Genomic DNA, 27,403 nt, shown 5'->3' on the forward strand with positions numbered 1-27,403 from the left:
TAGCCTCCTTTCTTACAGGTTGTAGCTTGCTTTTCTTTCTGGTTCACTAATTTATTCCTTCATATTCCTGTGCATTAGTCTTTGAAATACTGCTAGAAAAGGATAGGCATAGATGTAGTTCCTTCTGTTCTGAAGTCTAACAGAGATAGATAGATCATTAGCTTCTCTGTAACTAACTTCTCCTCCTTAACTACTGCTTTATGCTCCTGGGTCTTCCAGAAAACCTTGCTGACTTGCATCAAAACAGGAAGTCTGCAGTGCTGTAAATAACAGAGTGGTTCAGTCTGATTTTTCTTCCATCCAACATTTTACTAGCCAGAGTCAAAATTCCTTTTTATTGGCATCAGTTGTCCTGAGCTAGGGCTAGACTTCCTCTAAGCACTTAATAACCTATCAAGTTTCATTTTGGAGAACAATGTGGGATTTGAGGGAGGGTAGAGTTGGTCCTGCCTTGCCCTTCTGTTGTATTTTGGCAATATTCCCTGCAAAGATACTGTGTGTGAAGACATTGCAGAATGTCAGAACATCCTTGGACTCAGCCTGAAGGTTGCTGTCTGTCTTAACCTGACCTGAGGAAAGGAAGGCTTAGTTCAGCAGCCTCTGAGAATGAGCACACCAGACAAACACAGAGTATTTAGATTTCCTGGTGGAGTTCTGCTGCTGAATTGATTCATGCGTACCAACCAGTATAACCATGGAGCAGTTTCCTTCTGCTGCAAGTGTAGACATACTGTGATGCAACTACTTTTTCACTGATAACTGCTCAGTTTAACATCCTCTCATCTTCTGTATCTGTACAGAGATTTAAGTTGTCATCACTGTCTCTGCTTGGGATAGCAGCTATAAGTAGGATAGCTATACCCTGCAGTGAGATTCCTGGGTATGAGAACTTCAGGAACTGCTTTTGATAGCTCAGGGGTATGGGTATCATCCTCCTGCTATGTTCCTTTAGTAGGTCAAGTAAAGCTTAGGCCTTGTAGCACAAGTCTAGCTACAGATCTGCAAAGACCTAGGGTTCTGGCTTCTCTTTCTTTATACTAAAAAGCTTTTCCTGTATGAGCTGAGCTAGGGTGAGAGCTGAATCTGCTGTAGTTAAGGCTGTATAACCCTTTCGAAGGAACTCCAGTCAGTTGTGAATAGCTTGCTTTCCTTTTCCTTTCTTCTCCTTCCCAGTGGGGTGTCCTATTTAGAAAGGAGTTTTGTGAAACCTTAAACGATGTTTAGGAAGCTGCAGACTTTGCTAGGTAGGTAAAGCATCACATATCCTATTAGACAGCACTCTGAGGCAGCAAGCCCAATGATGCCTTCCTGTTGTCCTGCAGGAGTGTATGGTTTCTGCCCTCGCTTTGTGTCCCATCAGGTCAGGATTGATTTCCTGGAGATCTATGATAGCTTGGTCCCTGGAAAGGCCTGTGTCTGAAGCAAAAGGGACACTGCTACCAAGACACTTGCCCAGGTAACTGGCCTGATACTGGCCTCTATTCCCGTTAGCACTGGAACCGGATGTGCAAATGCTGTTGGTGTCTGTGCTGGAAAAGTTACGAAATACTTGAGGGTGTGACTGCTGCAGGAGAGCTACTGCACTTTGCAACTCCACCCTCTGACCCGCCTCAATCCTCCCAGAAGGGGCATGTTTCTATTTCAGTCTGCAGTGGAAGTTTTCTTCAGCGGGCATGGGGATCTGCCTGTGCTGGTAAGCTGTTAATACTGGCAGATTCATTCTTTGGATGTGATGGATAGAAGCCTCCTATGGCCACTGTTGCCTCCAGGAGGTAACTTCAACTGACTTTCTGTGGCCTTCTTGGTTTGGAGTGAAATGTAGTAAAAAATTCCCCTGGATCTGTCCTTGCCTGGCTTCCTGCCGTGGAGCCCAGAATGCTGTCTTGATAATGGCCTTCAGACTTTCTAGCCTTCTGCGTGTATTTCTGAAAAGGGCTGAGCATTGCCATGTGTTGTAGATGGGAGGAAACCAGGGCCCTGAGGTAAAATGGCTTGCTTCTGCTCCAGGGAACAGCACCTGGTTTCCCACAGAATCACTAGATTGGAAAAGATTCCCCAGGATCATAGAGTCCAACCATTCCTATCAAACACTAAACCATGTCCCTCAGCACCTCATCCACCCGTCTTTTAAACACCTCCAGGAATGGTGACTCAACCACCTCCATGGGCAGCTTCTGCCAGTGCCCAATGACCCTCTCTGTGAAAAATTTTCTTCTGATGTGCAGCCTAAACCTCCCCTGGTGGAGCTTGAGGCCATTCCCCTTTGTCCTGTTCCCTGTCACTTGGGAGAAGAGGGCAGCTCCCTCCTCTCCACAACTTCCTTTTAGGTAGTTGTAGAGAGCAATGAGGTCTCCCCTCAGCCTTCTCTTCTCCAGGCTAAACAACCCCAGCTCTCTCAGCTGCTCCTCATAAGACTTGTTCTCCAGCCCCTTCACCAGCTTCGTTGCTCTCCTCTGGACTCGCTCCAGAGCCTCAACATCCTTCTTGTGGTGAGGGGCCCAGAACTGAACACAGTACTCGAGGAGTGGTCTCACCAGTGCCGAGTACAGAGGGAGAATAACCTCCCTGAACCTGCTGGTCACGCCGTGTCTGATACAAGCCAAGATGCCATTGGCCTTCTTGGCCACCTGGGCCACTGCTGGCTCATGTTTAGTCGGTTGTCAACCAACACCCCCAGGTCCTTCTCCTCCAGGCAGCTTTCTAGACAGACTTCTCCTAGTCTGTAGCTGCACAGGGTTGTTGTGCCCCAAGTGCCGGACCCGGCACTTGGCCTTGTTAAACCTCATGCCATTGGACTCAGCCCAGCGGTCCAGCCTGTTCAGATCCCTTTGCAGAGCCTCCCTACCCTCCAGCAGATCGACACTTCCACCCAGCTTAGTGTCGTCTGCAAACTTGCTAAGGGTGCACTCGATGCCTTCATCCAGGTCATTGATAAAGACTTTGAACAGGGTTGGACCCAGCACTGAGCCCTGGGGAACCCCGCTTGTCACTGGCCTCCAGCTGGATTTCACACCATTTACCACCACTCTCTGGGCCCGGCCATCCAACCAGTTTTCCACCCATGAGAGTGTGCGCCTGTCCAGGCCAGAGGCTGACAGTTTCCACAGCAGAATGCTGTGAGAAACTGTGACAAAGGCTTTACCGAAGTCCAAGAAGACTGTATCCACAGCCTTTCCCTCAGCCCGTAGGTTGGTCAGGTTAGTTTGGCAAGACCTGCCTTTCATGAAGCCATGTTGACTGGGCCTGATCACCCAGTTCTCTTGCATGTGCTTCATGATAACACTCAAGATCACCTGTCCATGACTTTTCCTGGCACTGAGGTCAGACTGACAGGCCTGTAGTTTCCTTGGTCGTCCCTCTGACCCCTAGTATCCCTTCCACATTTAGTCACTTTCTGTGGTAGTCGGAAATAAATCCATGTTCATACAGCTTTTTCTTCAGAACTGCAGAGCATAAGCATTCTAGCAGGCAATCTAAGCTCTTGTTGTAACAGTGCTTGAGATGACAAAACATGGGGCTTCTGGCTGCAAAGCAACTTAGTGGGGTAAGGTCTTCATGAATCAGTAATGAAGTGCAGGGAGTCCCAATCCAAGGAATAGCTTTTCTAGGTCTACAAGAAGAAAACAATTTTCTTGGGTTTGTGTTTTGTTTTAATAAATGGAGTGGGTTTTTGGGTGTCTTGGGAACTCTGGGCTCAAAGTCAGAAGGTCAGGCTAACACAGATCCTCATAACCAGAAGTAAATGATACCTGGGACTGGTTCATGGATGATAGTGTTGTGTTTCATGAAGGCCAGGTAGCTCTTTAGGGCAAGATTCAGTACATGAAATGACACTTAATCTCTGCGGAAAGGTCATGGATGCGATATATTTGATGTGAGGACTCAATAGGGGGAAAAAAGTAAGTCATTATCTTTCAGAATCTCCTTTCTGATCCCCAAGTATGGCATGGAAAAAACAGAAGGTGTATTCTTGGGATATGTTTAGGATTAAAAGTGAAAAGTTTAAATGGAGATGACTGTTGCGCCTAAGTTATTCAGAACGTTTTGTCACTAGTGAATTCAAGTATGTTCACTTCATTTAAAAATCTAAACCTGGTATATATGAATTTAATTAGCAGTAATGTGAGATCAGAGTTACTTTTTGTCCTTGCTGTTTCCATGTCACAATGAAGGACCACGCTTTTATGTAGACTGAGGTGTTGTACTTGTTTCTTTAGGTTTGCATTATGACACTAGGTCTTTATTTATGTACCATTTCAGAGCCCCCAGGATACATAACCTTCTGTTTGAGTTAACAATATTGATACTTTCTATTTCTGACATTTTTCCTCCCTGCTCTATCTCATTTCAGAGATAAACCAACTGGCAACTTATTACTGTAGTGTGCTGTGATGTTTCAGTCTTACTTCTGAATGGTGATAAATGCATCTTGTATTTAAAGCTTTGTTTGAAAGCACACCTGATGGAAATTATGGGCTAACTCACTTAGGTGTGACATGTTTGTCATTCCTAGATGAGCAAATGAAGTTCTGAGTTCCTACGGCCAGCTTCTTGGAAAACTTGTAGGAAAGGGCAGGTAGAAAGAAAAGAGAACTAGTTTTCACTCCCAGTGTTTCAAAATTGCAGGAGGTATTACACCTGTGAGTGATGTGTGAGGTGAACAAGACTAAATATCTTTGCTAGGATGTAATGAGACAGGGCAGTGCTTACTCTGTGATAACGAAGGGCATGACACGGAACTTTCCCTCTGTCCTGTGTGTGCACGCACCTTGTTCTGTCAAAGGTTTTGGTGGCTGGGGAAGATCCCTTTCTAATTACCAAGTGTTATTTTTAGTGGTAGTGCTGAGAATGATATTGTTGTAGATGGCCTTGAAATCATTGGAACAAAGAAATGGGAGGAACAAGAGAAACAAACTCGCTGTGTATTTTGAACAACAGCAGAAGTGGTAGGGTTGTGTGGTGGTTTCAAGTGAGTTTTGTACAGAAAAGCCAAGTGAGCCAAGGCAGAGATTTTTGTTATAGCTAAATGGCAGTCCCAGGGATGATGATAATAAGCTGCTTCCATTAAAAAAAACACAGCCTTTTTTTTTCCCTTTGAGGCAAGGTTTCTTGTCACCAAAGGTGATGGTTCTGTGGGAAAAGCAGAAGGAAGGGCTTCTGAAAGCAGAAAAATCCACTTTCCTAGTGGTGTTGGTGGCATCTTGTTGGCCTATATGTTTGAATTGAAACTTGTGCAAGAAAATGCCAGCATCGCAGGGCAAAGTTGGACATTGCTTTCTCATCAAGTTTAGCACAGGCTGCAGCTGAACTCAGTGAGTGCGCATACAGCTTGTGGGGGGGAATCTGCTCTGCAGTGTTCTGTTAGAAGATGACTGTAAGAGACAATTGCTTACACATTGTTCCTCTTTACCATAGCCTGGTGTGGTCCTTGTCCCTTTTTTCTATCCCCTGCTACTACAAGGGAGACTTGTAGTCTTGCAGTTCTTTCAGGTGGTGCAATAGAGCAAAGGCATGGTGCCCTTGCTTTACATGAAGCATTACTGCAGGGCACTAGCTGAGCCTAATGGCATGTGACCTTCAGTTTTAGGAAAAGAGTAGCAACTTAGAAGCTTGTTGTGACAGCTTTAGCTTTCCGGTAGCATCACTCTGGCTTGGAAGAAAAAGGTGGTGATGTTCTGAAGATCCCACCCAGGAGCCTACAGGAACAGAAGAGCTTTGCTCTTGGGTAGGATATAGGGGAGGAAGGTTGCATCAGCAACCAGTGTTAGATGGAAACAGGTTTTCCTGCCTTACCCTCTCTGCACACAAAGAACTATCCAAGGGCAGAGCTGTGGAAACTGTGGTGTTCTGCTGTCACCTTTCCTAGAAATTCCTGCAGAGTTCTCTACTGGAGATTAGCGGATATTGAAACAAACTGTATAGAGGGAATGCTGTTTTCTTTGTGTTGTTATAGTCAAGGGTGCAAGGATTCTCAAATAGAACTAGGGCATCTTAGTTAGACATTGCTTAACTATTACTCCTTTTTCTTGTGCAGGAATAATGTAAAACCTGCTCTCCCAGCGTCTGTGCTAGTCTCATATGACTCTTCTGCATACTGACTGGGCAGTTGCATAAGGAGGTGCTGAGGTTGTGGGGGATATGCCAGGGCTCTGGGATTCGTCACTGAACTACTCTTGGACTGACAGTGTCTTTTGATGAGCCTGTTCATACTTGTGGCTGAACTGCTGTGTTCTGTGAGAGGGGGGAAATGGAGGCTTTTGGAGGGAGCTCTGTTTGCAAGTTTAGACTGAACTCGGCAGCAACAAGCATCTCTGCTCTTCTGCATGTAAGTTGATGCCTCTGCTTCAGGACAGAACTGGATGCAGTGGCATTCACCTGTTCCAAGAGCCTGCAACAGTTGGCAGTGGATATGCAACATTGCTATGAGAAAGTGATCTTTTAAGGAGTTTGGTAAGCGGCTTCTTTCTTCCTTTCTCCATGGGGGCATGGAAACAAGTAAGGCCATGCAATCAACGGCTTGGTAGTATGAAGTGCTGTGCAAAGGAGGCTACAGATCCTAGGCTGATGGCATTAGTGCTGCGTTGCTGGAGGCTGTGTGAGTTGATCTAGCATGGTGCTTACCAGCCTGGACACAATTTTTATACCTATGATAATCGTGACCTTGAGGAGATGAACATCCTAAATCTCTTGGAGCTTGTCAGGGATGTTTCTGGCTTCCTGCTTTGTGCTAAGGGCTTTCAAGAATTGCTGGTGTTCAGGGTTTGCTGGAGTGGAAGAGCTGGTGCTTGTAGCTTATGCTGGATATACCAGAAGAAATACCTGGGTGCCAAGATCAGGCATCCAGCTGTTGGGAAAGCCTGGGCCATGTTCCTCCTGAATGACAGTTTTTGAAGATTGGGCTTATCTGGGTCTTCAAGGACTCACCCTTTCCTGCTGCTTCTGTGTCTTGTGCAGTGGCACATCCTGACTGCTCCTGCAGGAAGCTTCCACAGTTGTTGTAGGACAGCGGAGAGCTGTTTGCAGAGGTGTGGGAGAGTGAGCATGTCACAGAGCTGCAGCCAGATGCCCTCAGTCGAGGCTTTGCAAGTGGAGATGTAGCAGGTGTTCACAAGAGTGAGCTTGGAGTCTTGCTTGCACTTGAGCCCAGTACAGACAGGTTGTGCCTGTGGGCATCGCTTGGGTGGGATCATAGGAGCAAGTAGAATAGGTTGTTTTTGTCAATCTTCACAGTAGATGCACACAGCAGAAATCTAACATAGGAAGAGAGTTTCAGTCTTGTTCAGTGAAGCTGGTTTACTCTTGAGTTTGTATTGGTTTTATTTTATTTTATTTTTTAACTGGAGCTTGGTATCTTTTACAGTCTGTGAACTCTTCCTCCTCTGCTTTTGTACAGTCGGGCTAGGTATTAACAATAGGATTATACCAAGAATCACTGCCAGCATCATGAATATCTGGCTACAAATAGTTTTATCATTAGAAAGTTGGACCAACTGAAGCATGCCTTAAACAGAGCTGAGGCTCCCAGCAGTGTCCCTGGCTGTGCTAGCAAGTATTGGTTTAATGTGTGCACAGCTTTTGCCGAGGGGCTGTATGCATGCAAGGAGGAGGTGGTGAGGCTGAGGGATTTTCTGGGGTAGGAGGGGGAGTAGGAGAGATGTTTGTGGAGTCAACTTACCCTGAATTATGTTGACACTCGTTCTTTCTCTTCAGCATATACCTAACTGGACACATGGCAATTTGTATTTGAGTGATGCCACAGAGTGGAAGACTCAAGACTCAAGTGGGCAGAGTGAAATCAGTGTTGTGGCAGTACCTACAGCTCCCAGTCACAGACCAGACCCCAGTTGCGCTGGGAATGGCAGTGGTTAGTCCCTGTCTTGTAGTCTGTCCTTTCAGGTAGTGAACTTAGTTGAAATAGCAGCCTGTGAAAATCCAGATGTCAGGGAAAATGGTCATCTTTCAGTAAATGCAATAACTTCTGCTGGGAAGGTTACGGAGAAAGTGCAGGCCAGGACAGAAAAGAAGATGACACACAGCTTTTCTGCCAAGGGAGATGTGAGTGTTTCAAAATGCTTGGCAGAGTCCCTCTCTATGGATAAATAGTGTGGATTCCCTGGCTTGCCTTGCCTTGTAGTTTTCTTTGACAGTCTGCTTTCCTCTCTGGTGCTAGGGTGTCTCAGCTTTTCTCTGTTCTAGCCCACATAAGCATCTGTAAGGCTGTTGTGTTCTCCAGGAACTGTGCTCTGCACAGACTTTTTCCTCTGAAGGCCCAGCTGCCTTAGCATGGTTTAGCTTCTCAGTTTCTAATAACTCAGCTCTTCTAAATACTGTCCCTCCCTTGAGGCTCTCTGTCCTCTTTATGTCCCCATGAGTTTTGTTTCCCTTGCTGCCTTGTTCTTTTTGCTGCTTTTTCCCCCCCCCCTTTCTTTTTTTTTTTTCTTCCTCTTTGGATGTGTGTAAGCCCCATTAAACACTTTTTTTCTACAAGCTGAGAAGCTGAGGTTTGGATTTGAAGTGACCTGGTGGCGGAGCAAGAGGCTGCGTTGGGCTCAGAAGGTGGTAGAGTGGAGATGGTGCTCCAGAGTGGCCACGGTGGTAGCACTGGATGGAGGAGGACAGAGACTATTTTTTAACACCTTCTTATGTGGCTGGGGTGCAATATGGTGCCCTGTGGAGAACCACTGATTGCTTTTAAGGAGTTACCCAGTGATCGTTGGGTAAAGAAAATGAGCTTTGCAGCCATGTTCTGAATTTGTCCAGTGCAGTGCAGGGCAGCATAATTGATATGTGAGGAGGCACAGCTGTATCCCTATCAAGCAGCTGCCGGGGGCTGGCCACTGCATTTTTTTCCGTTCTGTAATTTGTGGGAAGGGAAAATAAGACCTCTGGGCTCTTACACAGGCAGGGCCGCTCTGGCTGCTTTCACAGTGATGATCCTTTTTGGGAGGAAAGGAGAGAGGGGATGTTTTGCTCTGAGTATGAATTATATCTAAAAGGGATTTTTTTTCCCCTTTTCTCTAAATTGGAGAAACTGGAAGAATTTTCAGCCTCAATAAAGAGGCATTTAAATGCTGAATAGCATCTCGATCCTTAGATTGGAAAGACTAATGGCCCTGAACACAGTAAAATTAAGTTAATTTTGTTGCTCTGTGTGTGAGGAGGACAGTGCTGCAGTGTGCGTGGGGCAAGGGACGTGCTACTGGGCAGGTAAGTGCAGTGCAAACTGCCTTGGCGGGAGGCGTCTCCTCCTTCCCCTTCTGGGGCACTGCCAAGCTGGGTTCCTCCCTCAGCGCGCCACGGCTCCTTCCAGCAGGGTCTTGGCTCCTCCATTTATCTACACTGCCAGTCTGGCGTTCAGCTGGCTTCTCTTTATCTGCTTAACCTTCCCATCCCCTTTGTACTCGCTCCCTTGTGGCAAGTGCTGGAGAATAAAAGGCTTGGTCCCCCCTTCCCCGTCTCCTGGCTGCGGAGGCTTTCCTAGCCCTCTCCCCTCCGTCTCCCGCTGCCTCTTGGCTCTTTGTGTGAGCTCTGCTCCTGAGCCTGCCACGTGGTGGTTGTGTTTTAGAGAGCTTGTAAGGCCTTGTGCCTGCAAACTTCTGTCCTCTTTGTTAAAGGAGGTGGGGAAAGGGATCGTGGGTTAGGTGTAGGTAGGTTGTAGCCAGTTTGCTTTTCCCCGAAGCATCTAAGCAGATCAGAAAGCAGTATGCTTTTCTGCAGGGTGCCCCAAGCGCTATGGGCCTCTTCTATGTTCAGCTTCGTACTTGTGTCCCGATTGATTTCTTTGTAAATATGCTGTGGTATGCAAATGCCAGCACTGCAGAAGGAGCATTTGTAATCCCAAAGCGGAGGCAGCTCAGGAAAATCCAGCGTCGTTGCAGGGCTGTGGTCCTGTTTTGTTCCTCTGGGCTGCAAGTGTGCTTGCTGCTTGCCCGTTGCAGGGAGCCTGTCTCTCCAGGGTTTGGTTTGCTATTACTTGGCACTTTTTAGGATTACTTATGTTCGGCATAAAGTGGGAGTATGGTCAGAACAGCAGCACAGAATGAGTGTGAGGTACTGCTTGGTGTGGAGCAATGATGAATAAAGCGTTTAGGCTCTCTTGTATTTATTGTACTGCTTTCTTTGAAATTATTAATGTAAATGCAAGACAGACTAGTTCCAAGACTCTTCTGAAGTCGATGGGAGAAGGACCAGATAACTTGTTTTGGGTAGTCTTTTGCTAAAAGCTGAACGTTAACAAAATTTTAAGATTTGCGGTGATTGTTAGCTGCATTTTAAATATAGTCCTTGCTGTGCCTCCGAGTTTGGCAAAAATGGGAAAAAAACCAAACCAACTTGTGAAATCTGTTGGAAAAATGTGATCGAGGAGCTGCCTGCATTTCAAGGGCATGTTAAATCTGACTTTGTGGTTTTGGATATGAATGTTATCCTTACAGCATCCTGTTGAGCCAGGCCCTGTGCAGGCAGGAGGAAAGGGACTGTCTGTGCCTTGGGGAGCTTGTGAGCCGATGAATGCAACAGTCAGCTCCAAGGAGAGCTAGAAGCATGCTAGATCTGGTTTGAAATATTACAAATGTGTTACCTTTTGAGTTCCTGTTTGATTTTGGCATTTCTGAAGGTGGGACCATGAGGAATGGTGACCCACAGCTAACCTCCAACAGAGAGCCTGGGAAACCTGGCTCAACTCCTTTGGCTCTCGGTGCTTTGCATGTGTGTGTGTTGATAAAAGCTCTCATCTGCTGGTAGGGGTGCTGTGAGGATAAGGACCTGGAATACTGTCATGGATGGGGGTGAGAGGAGGATATGCAACCATCGCAGACATTTAAAAGTCGGATTTGTGTGGGTTAAACTGGGCATGCTCACAGCTTGTTGATTGCAGTTCCACACCACATCGGTGCATGACTCAGTGCTGGGTGGGATTTGATATATAAGCTTCTTGTATGCTGATATTGGCCTGAGGACAGGAGTCTGCTTCTGGAGATGGCTGCACTGGGAGAGGACACTGTGCCCCCTTTCAGGTCGGTATCTCTGCCACCAGCGTAACCTCTACAAGACCCATCTGCAGGTAGAAGTTACCAGGATAGTTTAGGTGACTTCAGCACAGGTCAGGTCTCCCTGGGTATGTTTGTAGGGCCTGGTTCTCCTGCCCTTGCAGGGCACCTCCTCCAGCAGGGAGGTGCAGTGATGATGCCTTCCTAGATGTTCAGCCTCTCCGTAGCACCTAGCTAGGTTTGGAAGATGTGCCTCTGCTGCTGTGATGTAGTTCAGCCTTGAAAAGTGTTGGTGTTTGACCCAGGTTTTAAAGAATGATAATGTGAGAAATTTTTACTGTCTTTGAGAGTGGACTGTGCTTAGCTGTTGCTGATTGAGTCATTCAGATGTTTAAGATGATTTGGTTCTGCAAGAGTTACAATAATGTGGAATTTCTCCCATTTGACCTTCTGGGTGGACTCTTGTCTGGATGGAGATACCAGCGTGTCCTGTCTTGTGTGCCCTTCACACCACTGTCTCGCCAAGCAGTAACATGTTTGCCCAGTGGCCTTAGTTCGTAAAGTGTTGAGTGCAATTGTTGTGGGGTTTTTTTTTTTTCCCTGACCTCCTGAGATGTAAAGTGAGGAGTAAGAAGAGGAAAAGTGCCCACATCCCATACTCTTTCAAAACCAGGTTCTAGTTAGTCAGATCTATTCCTGAGTATCTCTTGGCAAGTGTTTTTAAAGCGTGATGGAAAAAATGAACCAGTTAGTATAATTTAACCAAGAATCTGCATTTTATATCACTGGTGCTTTCTGTGCACTGCTTACTTCCACTGGTCAGTGTAAGCTATCTCAAAAGGATGCTGTTGTGAATTTTGGGTGGGTGGGAAGGGAAGATGTGTTGCTATAAATATCGAAAAGTACTCCTCTCTGGGGACACTTGAAACTGACTTTTCTATTTTTTCCCCTTTTCTTTCTTTTTGCATTGGGCAATAGAAACAGGACAGCTGGTCCTTAGTGTATGGAAAAGATGAGTAAAATGCAGCTTCTTTGAGTTGCCAGCACTTGTGCAGGCCTATGGAGGCCAAGTTTAAACCTTTACAGGGAAAACCAGGTCTTTTTTGTGAGTAAGGAGGTTTAGGGCTTTCTAGAGCCAGGGTAGTGGCAGTGTTGATTCCCTGATTCCTCAAGGTGTGCTCAGTAATGGTAAAGGATGGTGGGAGATAGGAAGTGCTTGAGTATGTAGTCTAAACAGTGTTGCTATCTTGACAGGAAAGGGAATAGTGGGGAGGAGAGCCACAAGGTCTGAGAAAACCCTCTGTTGGCTTCTTGCTCCTTATGTCACATCTCCTTGGGAAAGAATCCTTAGGAAGCCAGAGGTGTCCTGGAGCTGAGGGTTGGAGAGGAGCCACCAAGCATTTATCACCTTCTGAATAAGGTGACCCTTTTGTGTAGTCTCCATTTCTTGTTATCTTTGTTTCTCACTTTTTATTTTTCCTGCTAATGGCTGGGTTGTCCTTCTGTCAGTGTGTAAAAGACAAAATGTGAATGGGAGGAGGTGGTGGCAGGGAGAGTGTGGGTATCTGCTGAATGGGGCAACAAGCAACATGTTTAGTCTTGTGACAGGGTGGCTGCAAAAATGGCGAGTGACGCTTGTAATGTGCTAAGTAATATTAGGGGAGGGGGAGAGAATAGGGTGGAACAGCCCTTAACTGTATGTGTACAATAGTGGTCTCTAAATTAGCTGTTACCTTTCCAGATAAAGATCTCGGGAGTCATAGTGGTTTTTTTCATCAACTCAGTGGTAATAGTGAAAAGGCAAGTGTATTGTTAAAAGCTGTTATGAAAGCATCTGAGAACAAAACAGAATCTCGTTATGGCATGTTTTATAAATCCTGTGGTGTACCCTCTTCTCGAACACTGCGTACAGTTCTGTCCGTGCCTCATTTCCATCCCTCCCCCATGCATAGATGCTTCCATGAGCTGTACGATAACTAGATAAAGTACAGGAATTGTTCCCTGCCTCTGTATGAGGGAGAAGCAGAAAAGCCCAGACTGTCTAGCTTGGAAAACAGGTGACCGAGAGGAATGTGGTAGAGGGTCTGTAAAACCAGAAACGCAGAGGTGAACAGGGCCCAGTTATTCTCTATTTCTCATAAGGCAGGAAGTGGGGCCACCAAATGAAATGACTGGGTAGCAGCTTGAGAGCCGAGAAGGGAGGGTGTGCATGGGCTTTCTTTGTTCTCCTTCAGACAATAAACATATAATTAAATTGTAGCACTCTGCCACAGGATGTTGTAGATGCCAAAATTACAAATGGGTTCAAAAAGGATTAGACTATTTGATGGACTTTTTCTTCCCCCTCCTCCAATGAAAGGCCATTAAATCCAATGATGCAGACACAGTGCCAGACTCGGGAAGTCTCTCTGCCGATCCTGGTCTCGTTATTCCTAAGTGCTGCCTGTGAATAATGGGCAGGACTGGGCTCAAACGTCTGTTCTTGGTGGGGGTAAGGGAACACAAAAGAGAACCCCATTCAGTGGGTGGAAAGAGCTGAGGGTTAGCTTAATAAAGAAATGGGAAACCATATGAATTTGTAGTTGTGCGTGTAGGAGTTGCTTATTGTCAAGGAACAGGGGAGGCGGCAGAATCAAGATCTGTGATGGAAAGAGAGGAAGATGTGTTTGCTTTATCTTTGCTTCCTCAGCAGTAAACTGTTTGGCTCCAAATAGATTTGACAGTGCCGAGATGTTTGTCAGCAGCACGAGACCTGGCAGTTGAGGGAACTGTGCTACACTGCTGCTGTTCCTTTTTTGTATATTAATTTCTGTATGTGGATCTTACTTGCATACATGTAGGTGTGCCTGTGTGACTACTTGGTCACCTAAATGAAAATGACAGGGAAATAGCGTGAAGGAAAGGAAGGAAATCTCTTCTTCTTGAGGCAGTGTTCAGGGAGATTGAACAGAAACCAACAGTAGTTGGCTCATTGTAGCTTGCTCTTAGAACTAATTGTATGCATGCATTTACTGATTTTTAACAAACTAATGGTTTGCTTTAATGGCTCAGTGGAGGTCCTGCATTGGTGTATTTTTGTAGGGTTGTGTGTGTGCGCAAGGGATCCCAAGGTTGGTCGCAAGATGTGAAGCTCAGAGTGGCAGCCACAGGTTGGGGGGGTCAACCACAGTGTGTGTGGGGCCCACGAGGCACCATGGATGGACATTAGGAAAAAATTTTTCATGGAAAGGGTCATTGGGCACTGGAACAGGCTGCCAAGGGAGGTGGTTGAGTCACCTTCCCTGGAGGGGTTTAAAAGATGGGTGGACGAGGCGCTGAGGGGCATAGTTTAGTGTTTGGTAGGAATGGTTGGACTCGATGATCCTGGAGGTCTTTTCCAACCTGGTGATTCTATGATTCTGTGTTTCGGGGCTTGTGTTTGTTGCTCCTGATTAGTGGGGCAGCGCAGGTCTGGTCCTGTCCCAGCCTACCTGATGGAGCCTGGGAGCTGCTGTGACTCTAAACTGTGGCCAGGGATGTTCTTGGTGATGTTGAGGGGGAGAAGTGTGCCTGGCAGCGTGGATGAGCCTCATGGCTCTGACCCGACCCGTGCGCTGCAGGCTTTTGTTTTGTTCTGGTTGCTTGCTTTTTGGTTGTGCATTCGGGATTGCTGTAGTATAGTTACCAGCCCTCCTCCTTTAAAAAAACAAAAGTGGATGGTGCAAAATTTTTAAATTGTAAAAGGGCTTGCAAGACATATGTGGTAAAACCTTAATCAAATGTGCATTTTCTCTTAATTTTTCACTTAACACTTTCTTTGAACCAACTCCTACCCTTTCACGTTTCAGTACAAAACTCTGGCTGTGTCTAGACAAAAGCCTGTTGTGATTAGTAGAGGTGTGCTGCTCAGTACTGAGTGTGTGTGGGGTGCACTCGTGCTTCTGATGTTACATTAATGTATTTCCTGGTCCTGTACGGGCTGTGGGGCTTGTGTATGCAGAACTCACTGAAGGGCTCGGATTGGAATTGCAAGCGTATAGAAAAAAAATTATACACTTAAAGTGTATATTGAAAGGCTGTTTGCTTGTATAGTTATTCAGACCTCATCTATGGCTGCACATTGGTGCCACCTGCTTGTAGGAAAGAATGAGCTGACTCCTATTATTCAGGGAGAAAAAAAAAATCAAGGCGAGGCCTCAACATCTGTTCTGGCTTTATTGTTCGGTCTGGCCTGGGCTGTGGGCAAAATGTAGGCCACAGCTTTTGCTTTACTGCTTGCTCTTAAACTGGAAAGGCATCTCATATCAGATACATTCTTAAAAAGTTAAAAAATAAAACAAAAAAATACGAAGGTTTGGAGTTCAAACTTAGTATGGGTTGAACTTGATTACTTTAAAACAGGAAACTGTTGCTGTTCATGATTTTTCTCATTTTCTCTTTCGGTTCTTCTGATGGTAATAACTTTTATCACTACAAAGTGACCTTTGTAATCATTGTTGGATGATTAATCTTTAACTGGGTAATTTTTAAAGCAATATTTTTCATACTGTTGAAATATGTGATTCCATGAGTCTCTGTAGCATAGCACCCACAGTTATTCTGAGGCAATAAGGTCCTTGAGCCTGCATTTCCAGTGCTGCTGCTCTGTATAGAAACTGAAATAGTCACCTCTATTTCCCTAGGCAGATACAAAAATGCCCTCAGAACATTATTTGCATATAGATTATAGTGCCAGCTGGGTGTAGTCATGTATAGGAAGAGCTAACTGCTACTTAATTTATAACTTTTTAATTAAAAAAAAAATGTTCCTCAGGACTACTGTCTAAAATGTTTTGCTGCATTTAGTGCTGCTGTAGTGTGCGCAAAGATGGTATTTCTGCGACGTCCCAGCTACTATATCTAGGCAGCCCTCAGAAAAAGCAAATGAAAGGGGATCACAAGCATTATCTGCTGACTCGGGAGAAGTCACGTGCAGGAGGAAGCGGGGATGGGCAGCAGCATTCTCTTTGAGTTGCTGCTTGAGGAGACAGTGCCAGCTGTGGGGAAGGAAGGTGGAAAAAGCTTTTCTTCTGCCTCTTAATTTTGTTTGAATTCTCTGGTGCCACATAGGTATTTAGTTGTTGTATCACAGCTGTGCATTTACAATTACACTGTGAGTCTGAGTAATATCAATGAGAGCTAGTGAGGGCAAGTTTTTTAAAACTGGGAGCCAGTGCCTCCCTTGTCTTATTTTGTTTAAGAGTCGTCACGGGCACTGTAAATGGGATTTTACCCTATGCAATAAATATAAGGTCTGCATTGATCAAGAAAATGCAAGTTTGGGAATGGAAGCACTTGTTTAATCTGACTTCATTAAAAGTAAATACCTTTAGACTTGGTCTGAAGCAGCATTCAACAGCTCAGTTATTGTATGTCAGCTCCAGCTCTTCCCCGAACAATAAAAATACCTATTTGCCTTTGGGCATTATACAACGCATGTTTTGTGTATAATGCTGGGGGTTACACAGTAAAAGGAAGAGGGCTTCTTAGTCTTTCTTTTTAAATTTGCAATATGTGATTGAAAAATGAGTTAGTACCAGTTATGGGGAGATCATTAAGTGCCATTAGTAATGCAATAGCCTTCTAGGTCTGAATCTTGTTATCCTCTACCTGGGGGGGTTTCAGTTCATGAAATGCATTGTTCAGATCTGGAGATCTTTTCTTACCTATTGCCTTGCAAAAGATCAGTGCTTGATCTTTTGTACTTTTATGGCAAGTGCTTTTTAAACTTTGATTTGTCAGTGTTTGCCTACCAGAAGAGGTACAGAAGTGCGTATCTGTATTGAGTGCCTGCCGGTGGGTGTGCTTTTCTGAGTTACCTTTTGCTATTTTTAAATAATGGGGAAACTGAATAGCAGCAAATTCCTATGTCATGGTGTGTGTTGCAGTGCTTCCACACAGTCGTGTGTTGGAGTGTGTTTTGCCTGCTTGGAAACTCAGATGGCTTCAATAGCTGTGAAATTCCTTGTGCAAGCAGCAAAGACTATTGAATGGTTATGGAGAAGTAAGAATGCATGAGTCTGTCTTGACAGAGCTTCACCCCCACTTGGGTAGGATGGAGCTGGGGTGCAAAATGTGTCTTGGCATCTGCAGGAGGTGAGGATTGTCTCACTGAGGGGTCAGTATAGGTGTCAAAAGCAAAGTGCAAAGCGCTCTTGAATGGCTTACAGCTGTGGCTGGAACGTGCAGCATCCTTGGAGAGCCGCACGACAGAGCAGCTCCCTCAAGTGCAGGAACTCAAGTGAAAGCTGGCACCGCTGCCTTGCACAGAAGCAAAATAATAGGCAACAGAGTGAGTGGTGGCTCTTTGAGAGGCCTCAGCTCCCACTGAGTTTATTCTGGCACGTTTCTTCTCTAACTTGGAGAAGAAAAGTAAAATGAGATGCATCAGGCTGGAGCTGAGCAGCACTGCGCTCTGGCTTGCTGTCAGACTCTATTGCCTTCCTGCCTGCTCTTTGTGTATGCTGTCACTTTACCAGTGGTGCTTAAGACAGCCTAAACGAGTGCTGGGGAGGTATCCTGCCTGTCCCTGCTTCCTTATTCCACTTCCTTGTCTCTTGGGATATGTGGTAGAAAACTAAGAATTGGTATGAGTTAAAGCTAACTGCATTTTTTTTGTTGTTGTTGGATTGTTTTTTGTTTTTAAGCTTGGGTAGATGCCTTGCTCTGCTTTGTTAAGTAGGTCTTGGTGGAAGGGAAACAACCTCCCTCTCTTTCTTCTTTTGCAGTGGTATGGCTGAACCATTACGTTCTGGTGGAGCTCTGCAGGGTGAAGGCAGAGAGCCCCATCTATGCGGGTCTGCTGCTCCCTGTGCACTCACTTAGCTGTTTGTCTCATCTTGCAGCCAGCTAATTTGATTTAATAACTGGGGAAAGTGCTGTTTGCTTTCTATTTTGCTAGGTTACTTTTTGTGAATGTGCTGGGCTTGGAGGGATGAATGCCATAGTCGACCTGGGATGGGGGTGGGGAGGAGGCAGCAAGTGTGGGTCAGGAGAGCAGAGAAGTGGTGGCTGAGCAGGACTTCCTCTCCCTTCAGAATGGTGAGATGGTGGATGGATTCAGGCTGTGAACTGCAAGCTTCACCCTTTAGCATTTTGACTCAGCTCTTCAGAGTCTTAGTTCATCTCACCAACAGGAGACTCTGACTGGATGAAGAGAATGATATTTCTGCTTTCCTTCTGTACTGATGCCAGCTGCTCCATGGCTAACTTGAAACTGAGGAGAGGTGGGAAAGATGAGGAAAAGGTTCTCTTTGACCTGTAACAGGGACTTCATGCATGCAGCGTGGTGGTCTTTGGTAGATTGTTGGGAGACGTGCCTGTTTCCCTTTCCCTGTCAGGTGTCCTGACTTCACAGCACCCTGGTGGAGGTAGGGAGGGAAGCACGCTTGTTGCTTTCAGCCCTGCTTTGTTGTCCATTTACAGAAACTCTGGCCAGAGTGGTGGCTGAGGAGCCTGCAGGGCAGATGTGAGCTTCTTGGCTGTCTCATAATGTTCTGGGGAGAGCCTGAACAAAGATCTGTGGTTTCATGTCAACACAAACGTATTCAAGATTACAAGCTCTGCAGCACGTTCAACACTGAGTCTATTCATGCAGTCCTGGTTCCAGCACCGGTACAACTTTGGTGGCCTAAGAGAAAATACAAAGTTAAAACATCTGCAGAAGAACCCCTCAAATATGAGGAGGCAGATGAGTGTTTCTGGATGTAGGGAGAGGATCCAGACTCAGAGTTTAAGGTAGTAGCACATGTAAGAGCATGTGTGAGGGTATTGAGGGCTTGGTGTCCGTTATGAAGTTCTGTGTAAGAAATTTGCAGGTTCCACCTTTCTCCTGTTCCTGCAGACGGTCCTGAGAAGATTGGCCCTCTGCTCTCTGTCTTGGAGTTAAATGCAGTGGTGGCTCTGGGAGGAAAGGAGTGACTTTTAAGAGTTCTGTTTTGGTTTTGTGGTTTTTTAGTGGCTTTTTTTTTGACTGAAAAAAGTCTTTGCTCTCAATTTACTTTTTTTTTTCTTTTTTTCCTCCTCTTCCCCTCTATGTGAGCTGGGATCACTCAGGTGTGGGGTCTGAGGATTTTTCCCTGAGGCTTTAAATGTTGTGGGTGGTAGTGGGAGAGCAGGACTGACATCTTTTTGTATGCAAGTGAGAATTGGACAGACCGATCCTTGGGAGTGAGGCAGTGCTGTGTAGTAACCTAACCTTCACAGCAGGGAAAGACATGCTTTAAAGACTCGGTCAAAGTATTCCTTTTAAATCAGCCTGATGCCTCTTGGAGTCAGAACTGACTGCTGCTGCTGGCTGAGACCTCTGTCTTGTTTTTTTCCGTGGGGCAGTTTTGCAACAACTTTCCAAAAGTTAGGAAAGAGCTGTGGCTGCTGTGGATCAGGGTTTCACGTCTTGCAGCCTATGGGCAGAAGTGATAGGAACTCCAGCCGTGGTATTATTGCTGCTGGGCAAAAGAGTGTATTCCTACACAGCATGTGGTAAACTGCGTGCTGATGTTGATGTGTCCTCGCAGCTCCAGGAAAAAAAAAACAAAAATCCCCTTGACTTTTTTTTTACAATAATGTTGATATGTGGGTGCTCTGCTCTGCCTTATCACTACAGTTGGACTGTTTGGGCTCGTGCAGTAAAACCACAGTTGTAAATGGAACCAACTTCAAAAATAATGTTTTCCTCACAAAGTGAGTTTTAACCTGCATTGGTTTCCTCCTGGATTTCAGCGTATGGTCCGTGGGGAGTGAGTGAGTAAAGGCAATAGGAGCTTGCATATCCTGTGAAGTCCGACAGGGGAACAAAATTTAGGGAGTGCTGCTTGTAGCAGAAAGTTTTCCTTTTGGGGGTGACGGAAGCATCCATGATTCCTCCTAGACTTGGGACAAACAGGAGAGCCAGCAATGGGAACAGAGTGTTTGCTCCCACAACAGCTGTGATAGGGAGCTAATGGCTGTGGTAGAGACTTTACAAATACCTGCTAGGTAGCTTAGCTGAAAGTGCAGGATTAACTGAAATGTCAGATGATCTGTCTGCCAATATACAGCCTTTTTAAACACAGGTTGCACTGGTTTAACTGCAGTTACTTGAACAAGCAAAACCCATTGATCCTAAATTGATCTGTTCCCCTAAAAAAAAAGGGTAAACCTTGCCCTCCTTACATGGCTGTTTTTCTATGAAATGTATAATGGATTAAATCAAATCAGTTTTTAGCTTTGTCACTGAAGCGTAGAGTGTTTGAATTCACCCTGGTATCCTTTGCCTAGAAGCAGGGGATGTGTAAAGGGATGTCGCCTATATTGGTGACCCTTGCGGCTGTGCTTGGAAAGATGCGGGAGAGTAAGGCAGTAACTACTCTGCTCTAAGTCCCCCCTCTTCTCTCATGGCTGCTGGTTCTGAAATAACCATTTCAGCGTGCTTCCAAATTCCGTGCAAGCTCTTAAGTGCTTCCTTGCTCTGCGATGTAGCAAGAGTATTTGTGCTGTGTGCCTTTATGATGTGGTCGTTCACTGGACTCGAAAGAATGCCTGCCGTGTCTGCCTCGTGTGCTGGGAATGGTAAACGTGGGGGCTGTGGGCTTGAGAAGGCGTAATGGGGAGGATGTGCTGCTGGAGGTGGGTGACAGGTTAGGTCACCTGTGATGTAGTGATAGGACGAGGGGGAATGGCTGTAAATTGGAGAGGGGAAGATTTAGACTAGACATTTTGAAGAAGTTCTTCACAATGAGGGTGGTGAGACAGTGGAACCAGGTTGCTCAGGGAAGTTGCGGATGCCCCATCCCTGGAAGTGTTCAAGACCAGGTAGGATAAGGGCTTGAGCAGCCTGACCTAGTGGGAGATGACCCTGCCCGTGGCAGGGGATTGAAACTGGATGATCTTTAAGGTCCCTTCCAACCCTGATGTTAGGGAGGGGCCTCTGTGGTGTTTGAGAAACACCCCCTTGATGTGTGTTGGCCTTTAGGTGCTTCTGTCCTTAGCAGAGAAGCATAAGTTTTAACTTAACCCTACCGCATGCCTTGCATTGGCCTCTGTCAAGGAATGAGGGCCAGGGGTGGGCAGGTGTGGGCTTAGGTAGAGAGGTAGAGCGGGAGGGGTGTTACAGGAATACCTGAGGTGCTGTTTCACACCTGTTGAGAAGTGCGGTGTAGCTTAGAATCATAGAATGGTGCCTTGGGAGGGAGCTGTGTTGGAGAACGTGGGACACATTTCACCAGCCCTGCTTAAGTGCCGTGAGGTCTTGTAGTACCTCCCTGGCTTTGGTCGTCACCTCCCAGGACTCACCACAGCTCACAGCCAGGAAGGCTGCAACATTTCCTTTGCAATGGTCCAAAGTGTAACCTGGGGGTTTAACCGTAGCGGGTAAAACTTCACCCACCTTACTGTGGGTGAGCTGAGCTAGTGGCTCATGGAGGGGACAGCTGGTGGTGATGCGTGTCTGACATATCAGGGGAGAGGCTCAGCCTGCTAAGCTATGAGAAAATTTTATCCCTTTTCCCAAGTTAGGTGGGTTTCGCCAGTTCAGCCAGCGGGACTGTGTTAAAGGCACGCTGACAGGTTGTCTGGAGTTAAACCTCGCTGGCAGATTTTGGACACCAAGCTCCTGATCTGGGGTGTGTAACTGTGTGTTGGGGTTTGGGTGGAATGTGTTTAACTTCCTGGAGACCTGACTGATGACTTCTATCTTTGAGTATTTTTATAGGATGAGAATATGCTTTTCAGTGTAATGCAAAGTGAGGAGAGAGCCTTTGTTTTTTTTTCTTTCCTTTCTGTGTTTTGAACCCTATGCTAGATTTCAGTAGGAAAGACCATCCTCAGTAAGGGAGAGAGTAAGGTGAAAACTTTGATGAAGGGGGAGGCTTAAGGTTGTCTCTTTCTTTGCATTCCCAAACTAGGCTTTAAATGAGATTAAAAAGTAAAATTTGTTGCCCAGCATTTCAAGACGCGGTTTTTGGTTTTTTTTTGTGAAGCTGTAATTTGAAATTCAGTATTGTAAGTATAATTCAGACACCCTTCATATACTGTGTATAGACCTGGTCTCCACCCTCCATCTCTCACCACCAGAGGCTGTTGTTGTCTCTTCTCGCTCCTGTATTTCTGCCTAGTTAAGAAAGTGATAAACATGCACAATGCACACACTCTCTTGTATGTGCAGGTGGTAACATTATTTAAAAAAACCCAAACAATGCAAAACAAACCATGTGAGAAATAATCACTGTTTGTCATGAAAAAAAAATTGTTCAATGTAAATACGTTTCTGGCAACTGGTTATTTTTTGCTTTTAATCTGTGCTTTAATTTTAATGTTAAAATATTTTTGTCGTCTGAACCCCGGCTGTTCTTAGCTGAGAAGATTTCAGGTTAAAAACAGTAGTCGAACCATGCACATTCATGGCATTGTAATTTACTGAACTTCACGATGTGTTCAGATGAGCAGGAGCTGGGTGCTGGCAGACCTCTTTATGCTGCAGCAGAGACGTGTGAGCAGATAATGTTGTGATTTTTCTGTGTCATGAGACAATGTCCTGGCACTGCATCTTTTGCATTACTAGATCTTTTCTGACCTCTTTGCTTAATGTGTCATGAAGTGGTGTTTAAATGTCTAATTACACAGTGCAGGGAAAACAGCACTGTATTGAAATGTTACATAAAACTTCAGCATGATATGATGTTCAGTAGTGGGGGTAGTACTGCAGGCACTCGTTCATAACAAGACCTGCAAGTTTCTCTTGGCCAGGGTGGGTAGTTGAGCTGGCTGTGTGCGTGCTGACTCAACAGAGCAAGTTTTTTTTTGGCTTCTGGTTCTCCTCCTCTTTTGACTACTTGGGACCAAACATTAGCAGATTCCCAAGAACTCGCTGTTGAAAAGTATCGTAGCTTGAGGTTGCTCTCTCAAACTGTGTGCAGCTGTGGTTCTTTGCTTGAGACTTACAGAGCTCTTACGGCAGCTGAGTGTTGGTTAAAACCAGACTTGCTTTCAGAGCATGGGTGCACGTGTGCAGCGTGGGTGTGAATGCCCAAGAACTTGTGGTAGTTGAGCAGAGGACCTGATTCTGACCCTGGGGACCCAGTGTTGGGCGTTCCTGTCTGTATGGGGGATAGAGGCATAGATAGAAGGGCTGCTGAGCTGGGGAGGAGGAGCTCAGAAATAAAACCCGGGAGGTTCATGAGTGTGTCTACCCTGAAGTGTTAATCTAGCTGCACAGTATGGTCTCATGATGTCAGGGGTTTGAAGCCTGCTGCCTGAGCCTAGCTCCTCCCTTTTTCATTAATGATGGCTGGAAGAAAAATAATCAAGTATGCTGGGAGAGAAACATTAATTAACTTTTAATTTAGGTGTAACGTATGCTGCTTAGTGTGCTGCATGAAAGAGTGTATCTGTCATGTTATATAGGGGATTATGCATTGTAGAAACAAGGAAAACCCTCAAGTCGGAATGGGAAGATGGGGTTTTAGCTCTCTGGATGGATTTTGTATCTTGATTAAAAGCTGCAGATGTGTGATATGTCACTTTTGTATCCATTTTGCATCTAAAATTACTTTCTTTGTAACTTTGTGTCTGTTTTCTCTTCAGCCAAACTTGCAAGGCGAAGTCAAGAGAGAGAGAATCTCGGCATGCTGGTCTGGTCACCTAACCAGAATCTCTCTGAAGCAAAATGTAAGTCTCTTCAAATACTTCTTATTCCTGCCTTCCCTTACATGTATTGCTTCAAGAATGCAAAGTTGCCACTTTCAGTAGAGAGGTTATGCCTGTGACCTTTCCATTATGATTTGAAATTAATTTGAAAGAAGAAAAGCATACAAAGCATACAGAGCAATCCCCCAGAAAGGCTTCGTTCCCCACTGGGCAGCTGCTCAGAGCATCAAATCCACGGAGGCAGGGAAGGCAGAAGAAAATGTGACACACTTTCTTCCTTGGCATGAATGCTTTTAAGATATTTATCCACAGGCATACACGATCTGCTGCTTTGCTGTGGGTGCTGTAGAAGAGGACAGAAATAACTGGAGAGAGCAAAATGAAAAGTTGGGAGGGGGGGAATATTGTAATTAGTAGTACCCATTTCCCACAAAAACACAAATAAAATCCACATCTGGAGCCCGTGGAGGTTTAAATGCCAGAACAATTGCAGTGCCTTGGAATTCCACGTGAGGGCAATTACCAGCTCTGTGTGTGTCTGGGAAGAAGTCTCAGTGCTGCTGCCAGATGGCAGAACTAGCATTTGAAAGGTCTGTCTGGCTACAGTTCTCCTCATGAATAAGTAGGACTCCTTGATTAAAGGGCTGCTGTTTGAATGCAGTAACTAAACCTTAGTGCTTTGGCGGGGAGGGAACTGAAAGGAGCTATTTTTGACAATGTGCTCATACCATTTTTTTCCTCCTTTCTGATTCTGGGGCCAAGAATAAGAATCTTGCATTCCTGTTCCTCTGCTGTTGTTTGTGGTGGCACTACGAAGTTGATGCCTGGTTTTGCCCTAGACCCAAGGGCTAAGATGCATCATAGCACACTTGTGAGGGTGAAGTGGCATTTGCAAATTAAGGCAGCAGAAACTGTGCACAGACTGGCTCTGTCACAAAAGGGCTGGGCTCTGCCCTGGGGCATTTGTTCCACTGAACAAGTTGCCCCTTAAATTACAGAAGGATGATGGTACTGTGATCTACAGATAAAAAGGGCTTTGCAAGAATCATGTCTGCCTTCTCTCCTAGCAGTGGTGTCTCGTCTGCTCCCTGCTGGCTATTGGAGGCCGAACTAAATAAGGCTGATGAGGAGAGGGATATATTTGACAGTTATCTACAGCTTTAAACCACTAAAAAGGTGTAATAGCAGGAACTGTTGCCTCCACCAAAAGAAATGACTGTTCATGGATTGTCTGTGACACAGGGTTCCTGTAGCTGCCTCTCAAGTCTGAGAGTATTTTGAATCTCAGTTCAGCTTTGGAACATTTAACTCCTGCCTGATAGGAAGCAGGTTTCTTGGAGAGGCAAGAGAGAGCGGAGGAGGAAAAGGCGTGAAGGATACATGGAATTGAGTAAAATAGTCTGTGACTGAATGTTCTGTGGCAATTAGCACAAAAATATGCAAGGATACTATAAAGCGTAAAAAGGATCTATCTGCTAAGATGATGTCATGAGTCTACAAGGTAATTAAAAATGTAGTATGACAGTGGTAAAAACTAGATGGCAATTAGCTGCTGATATGATGAAGTTGGAGGAAACAATATGAATACAAGAAGAGGGCAAGAAGAAATCTCTCAAAAGACTCAAAATTTTAGTAAGAGTGTAATTTAGTAATTTTAGTAAGGCTCATCAGTGATTTCACCTTCCAAAAAGATACATAAAAAAATGAATAAATATTGCATATAGTGTTTGAGGGAGAGAAGTGTGATGCTCTTGTGCTATACGTGACGCACAAAATATATCGTAGACAGCAATCTTATACAGAGGGATGAAGTTGTGGGTTTCGGCATCTAGTAGTGTTAAATAACCAAGGGAAAGTTGGGAGAGGTGGCTCAGGGGACCTTTGGGGTGGCAGGGAAACTCCAGCGTATGGGGAGAGGGCAGCCATGCAGTGCATGAGAGAACAGGGTGAGTGTGGGCTGGTTTGTCATTGCTTTGTCTTGTGTTGATTTGAGCTCACGCTACCAAAAGGTATCAGTTATTTCTGTCTCTACCTAGCATTACTTAAAAATGAACTGTAAAAAGCAAATCACAGAATCACTAGGTTGGAAAAGACGTCCAGGATCATAGAGTCTAACCATTCCTATCGACCACTAAACCACCATGTCCCTGAGCACCTCATCCACCCATCTTTTAAACACCTCCAGGGAAGGTGACTCAACCCTGGGCAGCCTGTTCCAGTGCCTAATGACCCTTTCTGTGAAATTTTTTGTTTTCTGATGTCCAGCCAGAACCTCCCCTGGCAGAGCTTGAGGCCACTGCCCCTTGTTCTGTACTCTGTCACCTGGGAGAAGAGGCCAGCTCCCTCTTCTCTGCAACCTGCTTTCCTGCTGAATGTAGCTGCTTTTGTTCCTTTTGAGACTAGAAATTGATTGATTGGTAGACATAATTTCATAGCTCTAGTGTATTCAGCCAGCTGTTTGACATTGATTTGCTACTGCATGAGAGTTGTATTCAATCCACCTTCCTTTCAAAAGATGGGAACCTCCTCCAAAACACCAGTGCTCTGCAATGGCTGTAGAGCATTTATTAAATGTATTACAAGCAGAGTTCTCTAATCTGTTTTATGAGAATGAAGATCAGGTGACAGGAGGTTGCTTCAGCCGCTCTTGAGTTCACTGACAAGTCTTGGCATTGTTGATAGTGAATCCTAATTAAATAGGGTCCGTTGGGATGTGTAAGAGGACTGATGATGGTCAGCATTTCCATCAGTGATATGAGAATGATACAGAATTGCTGTGCAGAGAAACTGAGGATAAGCCATAGACTGACAGGGGACAGTTGTAAATAAATAATGTTGTAAATAAAACAAACGCTACCAATAGTCTTGTAGAGTGCTTTGGGTCTTTTCCTAACTTGAGCTGATGCTAGAGCAATGGGCTCTTAATGACCCAGCTGTGAGGTTATGGGTCTCTGCTGAAAGCTCTTGCCTTCTTTCTGTTTTGAGGCTGATGTTTGGAAAAAAGAGGTTTGGAGAGCAGTTTCGGGGACACAGTGGGCAGGGAATTTGACAAAGCTTTCTGGTGTCCTACTTGACCCAATGTATGGTGTGCACGTAAAGAATGAGGTAGTCACTGGAATGGTTTGCTGCCTCTGCACCAAGCAGCTTTCAGGAAAATGAACCTCAAAATAGTGGCTTTAGTACTGAAAAACTGAGAAGAGGATGGAGACAGGAGCGACAAAAATATTTTGGAAACTGAAGGCAAAGCAACCTCCATCTGTTTTGCTTACTGAAAGGGGACTATTATCAATTATTTTCTCAAAGGGAAATCTTGACATAGTAAGAGATGTGCAGCCATTTATTTGTATTATGTACAATATGTTCACATGGACTGAAATGAAATGCCTGAGTGTGTGTAGGGGTTATTATGATTGACTATTGGAAATTATCCAGGGAAGTGATGGATTCTTGAGTTCTTGATACCTTTTTAAACCATGGATTTTTTTGATGTGTTATCCTTGGTGAGGGGAGTCACTGGCAGTGTGAAACTGTAAGTGGAAGGAGCTGTGGGCTCCAGGAGGTTGGTATAACCCCTTGGGCTGGTAAGCACTATGAATCCATGAATCCTAGCTAGCATATCCATTCTTATCATAGAATCATAGAATAACCAGGTTGGAAGAGACCCACTGGATCATCGAGTCCAACCATTCCTATCAAACACTAAACCATGCCCCTTAGCACCTCGTCCACCCGTGCCTTAAACACCTCCAGGGAAGGTGACTCAACCACCTCCC

General features: G+C 45.3%; 1 protein-coding gene across 2 annotated transcripts in view; it reads left to right on the forward strand.

Moving 5' to 3' along the window:
- Positions 1–27,403, forward strand: part of RCOR1 (REST corepressor 1) — an 85,939-nt gene that overhangs the window by 20,773 nt on the left and 37,763 nt on the right. For both annotated transcript variants that reach the window (XM_069858859.1, XM_069858858.1), the window contains exon 3: positions 23,568–23,651. In XM_069858859.1, the coding sequence (XP_069714960.1) occupies positions 23,568–23,651 (84 nt within the window). The remainder of the gene's footprint in view (positions 1–23,567; positions 23,652–27,403) is intronic.

The sequence above is a fragment of the Phaenicophaeus curvirostris genome, chromosome 5 (assembly GCF_032191515.1).
Source record: "Phaenicophaeus curvirostris isolate KB17595 chromosome 5, BPBGC_Pcur_1.0, whole genome shotgun sequence".
In the NCBI taxonomy this organism is placed as follows: domain Eukaryota; kingdom Metazoa; phylum Chordata; class Aves; order Cuculiformes; family Cuculidae; genus Phaenicophaeus; species Phaenicophaeus curvirostris.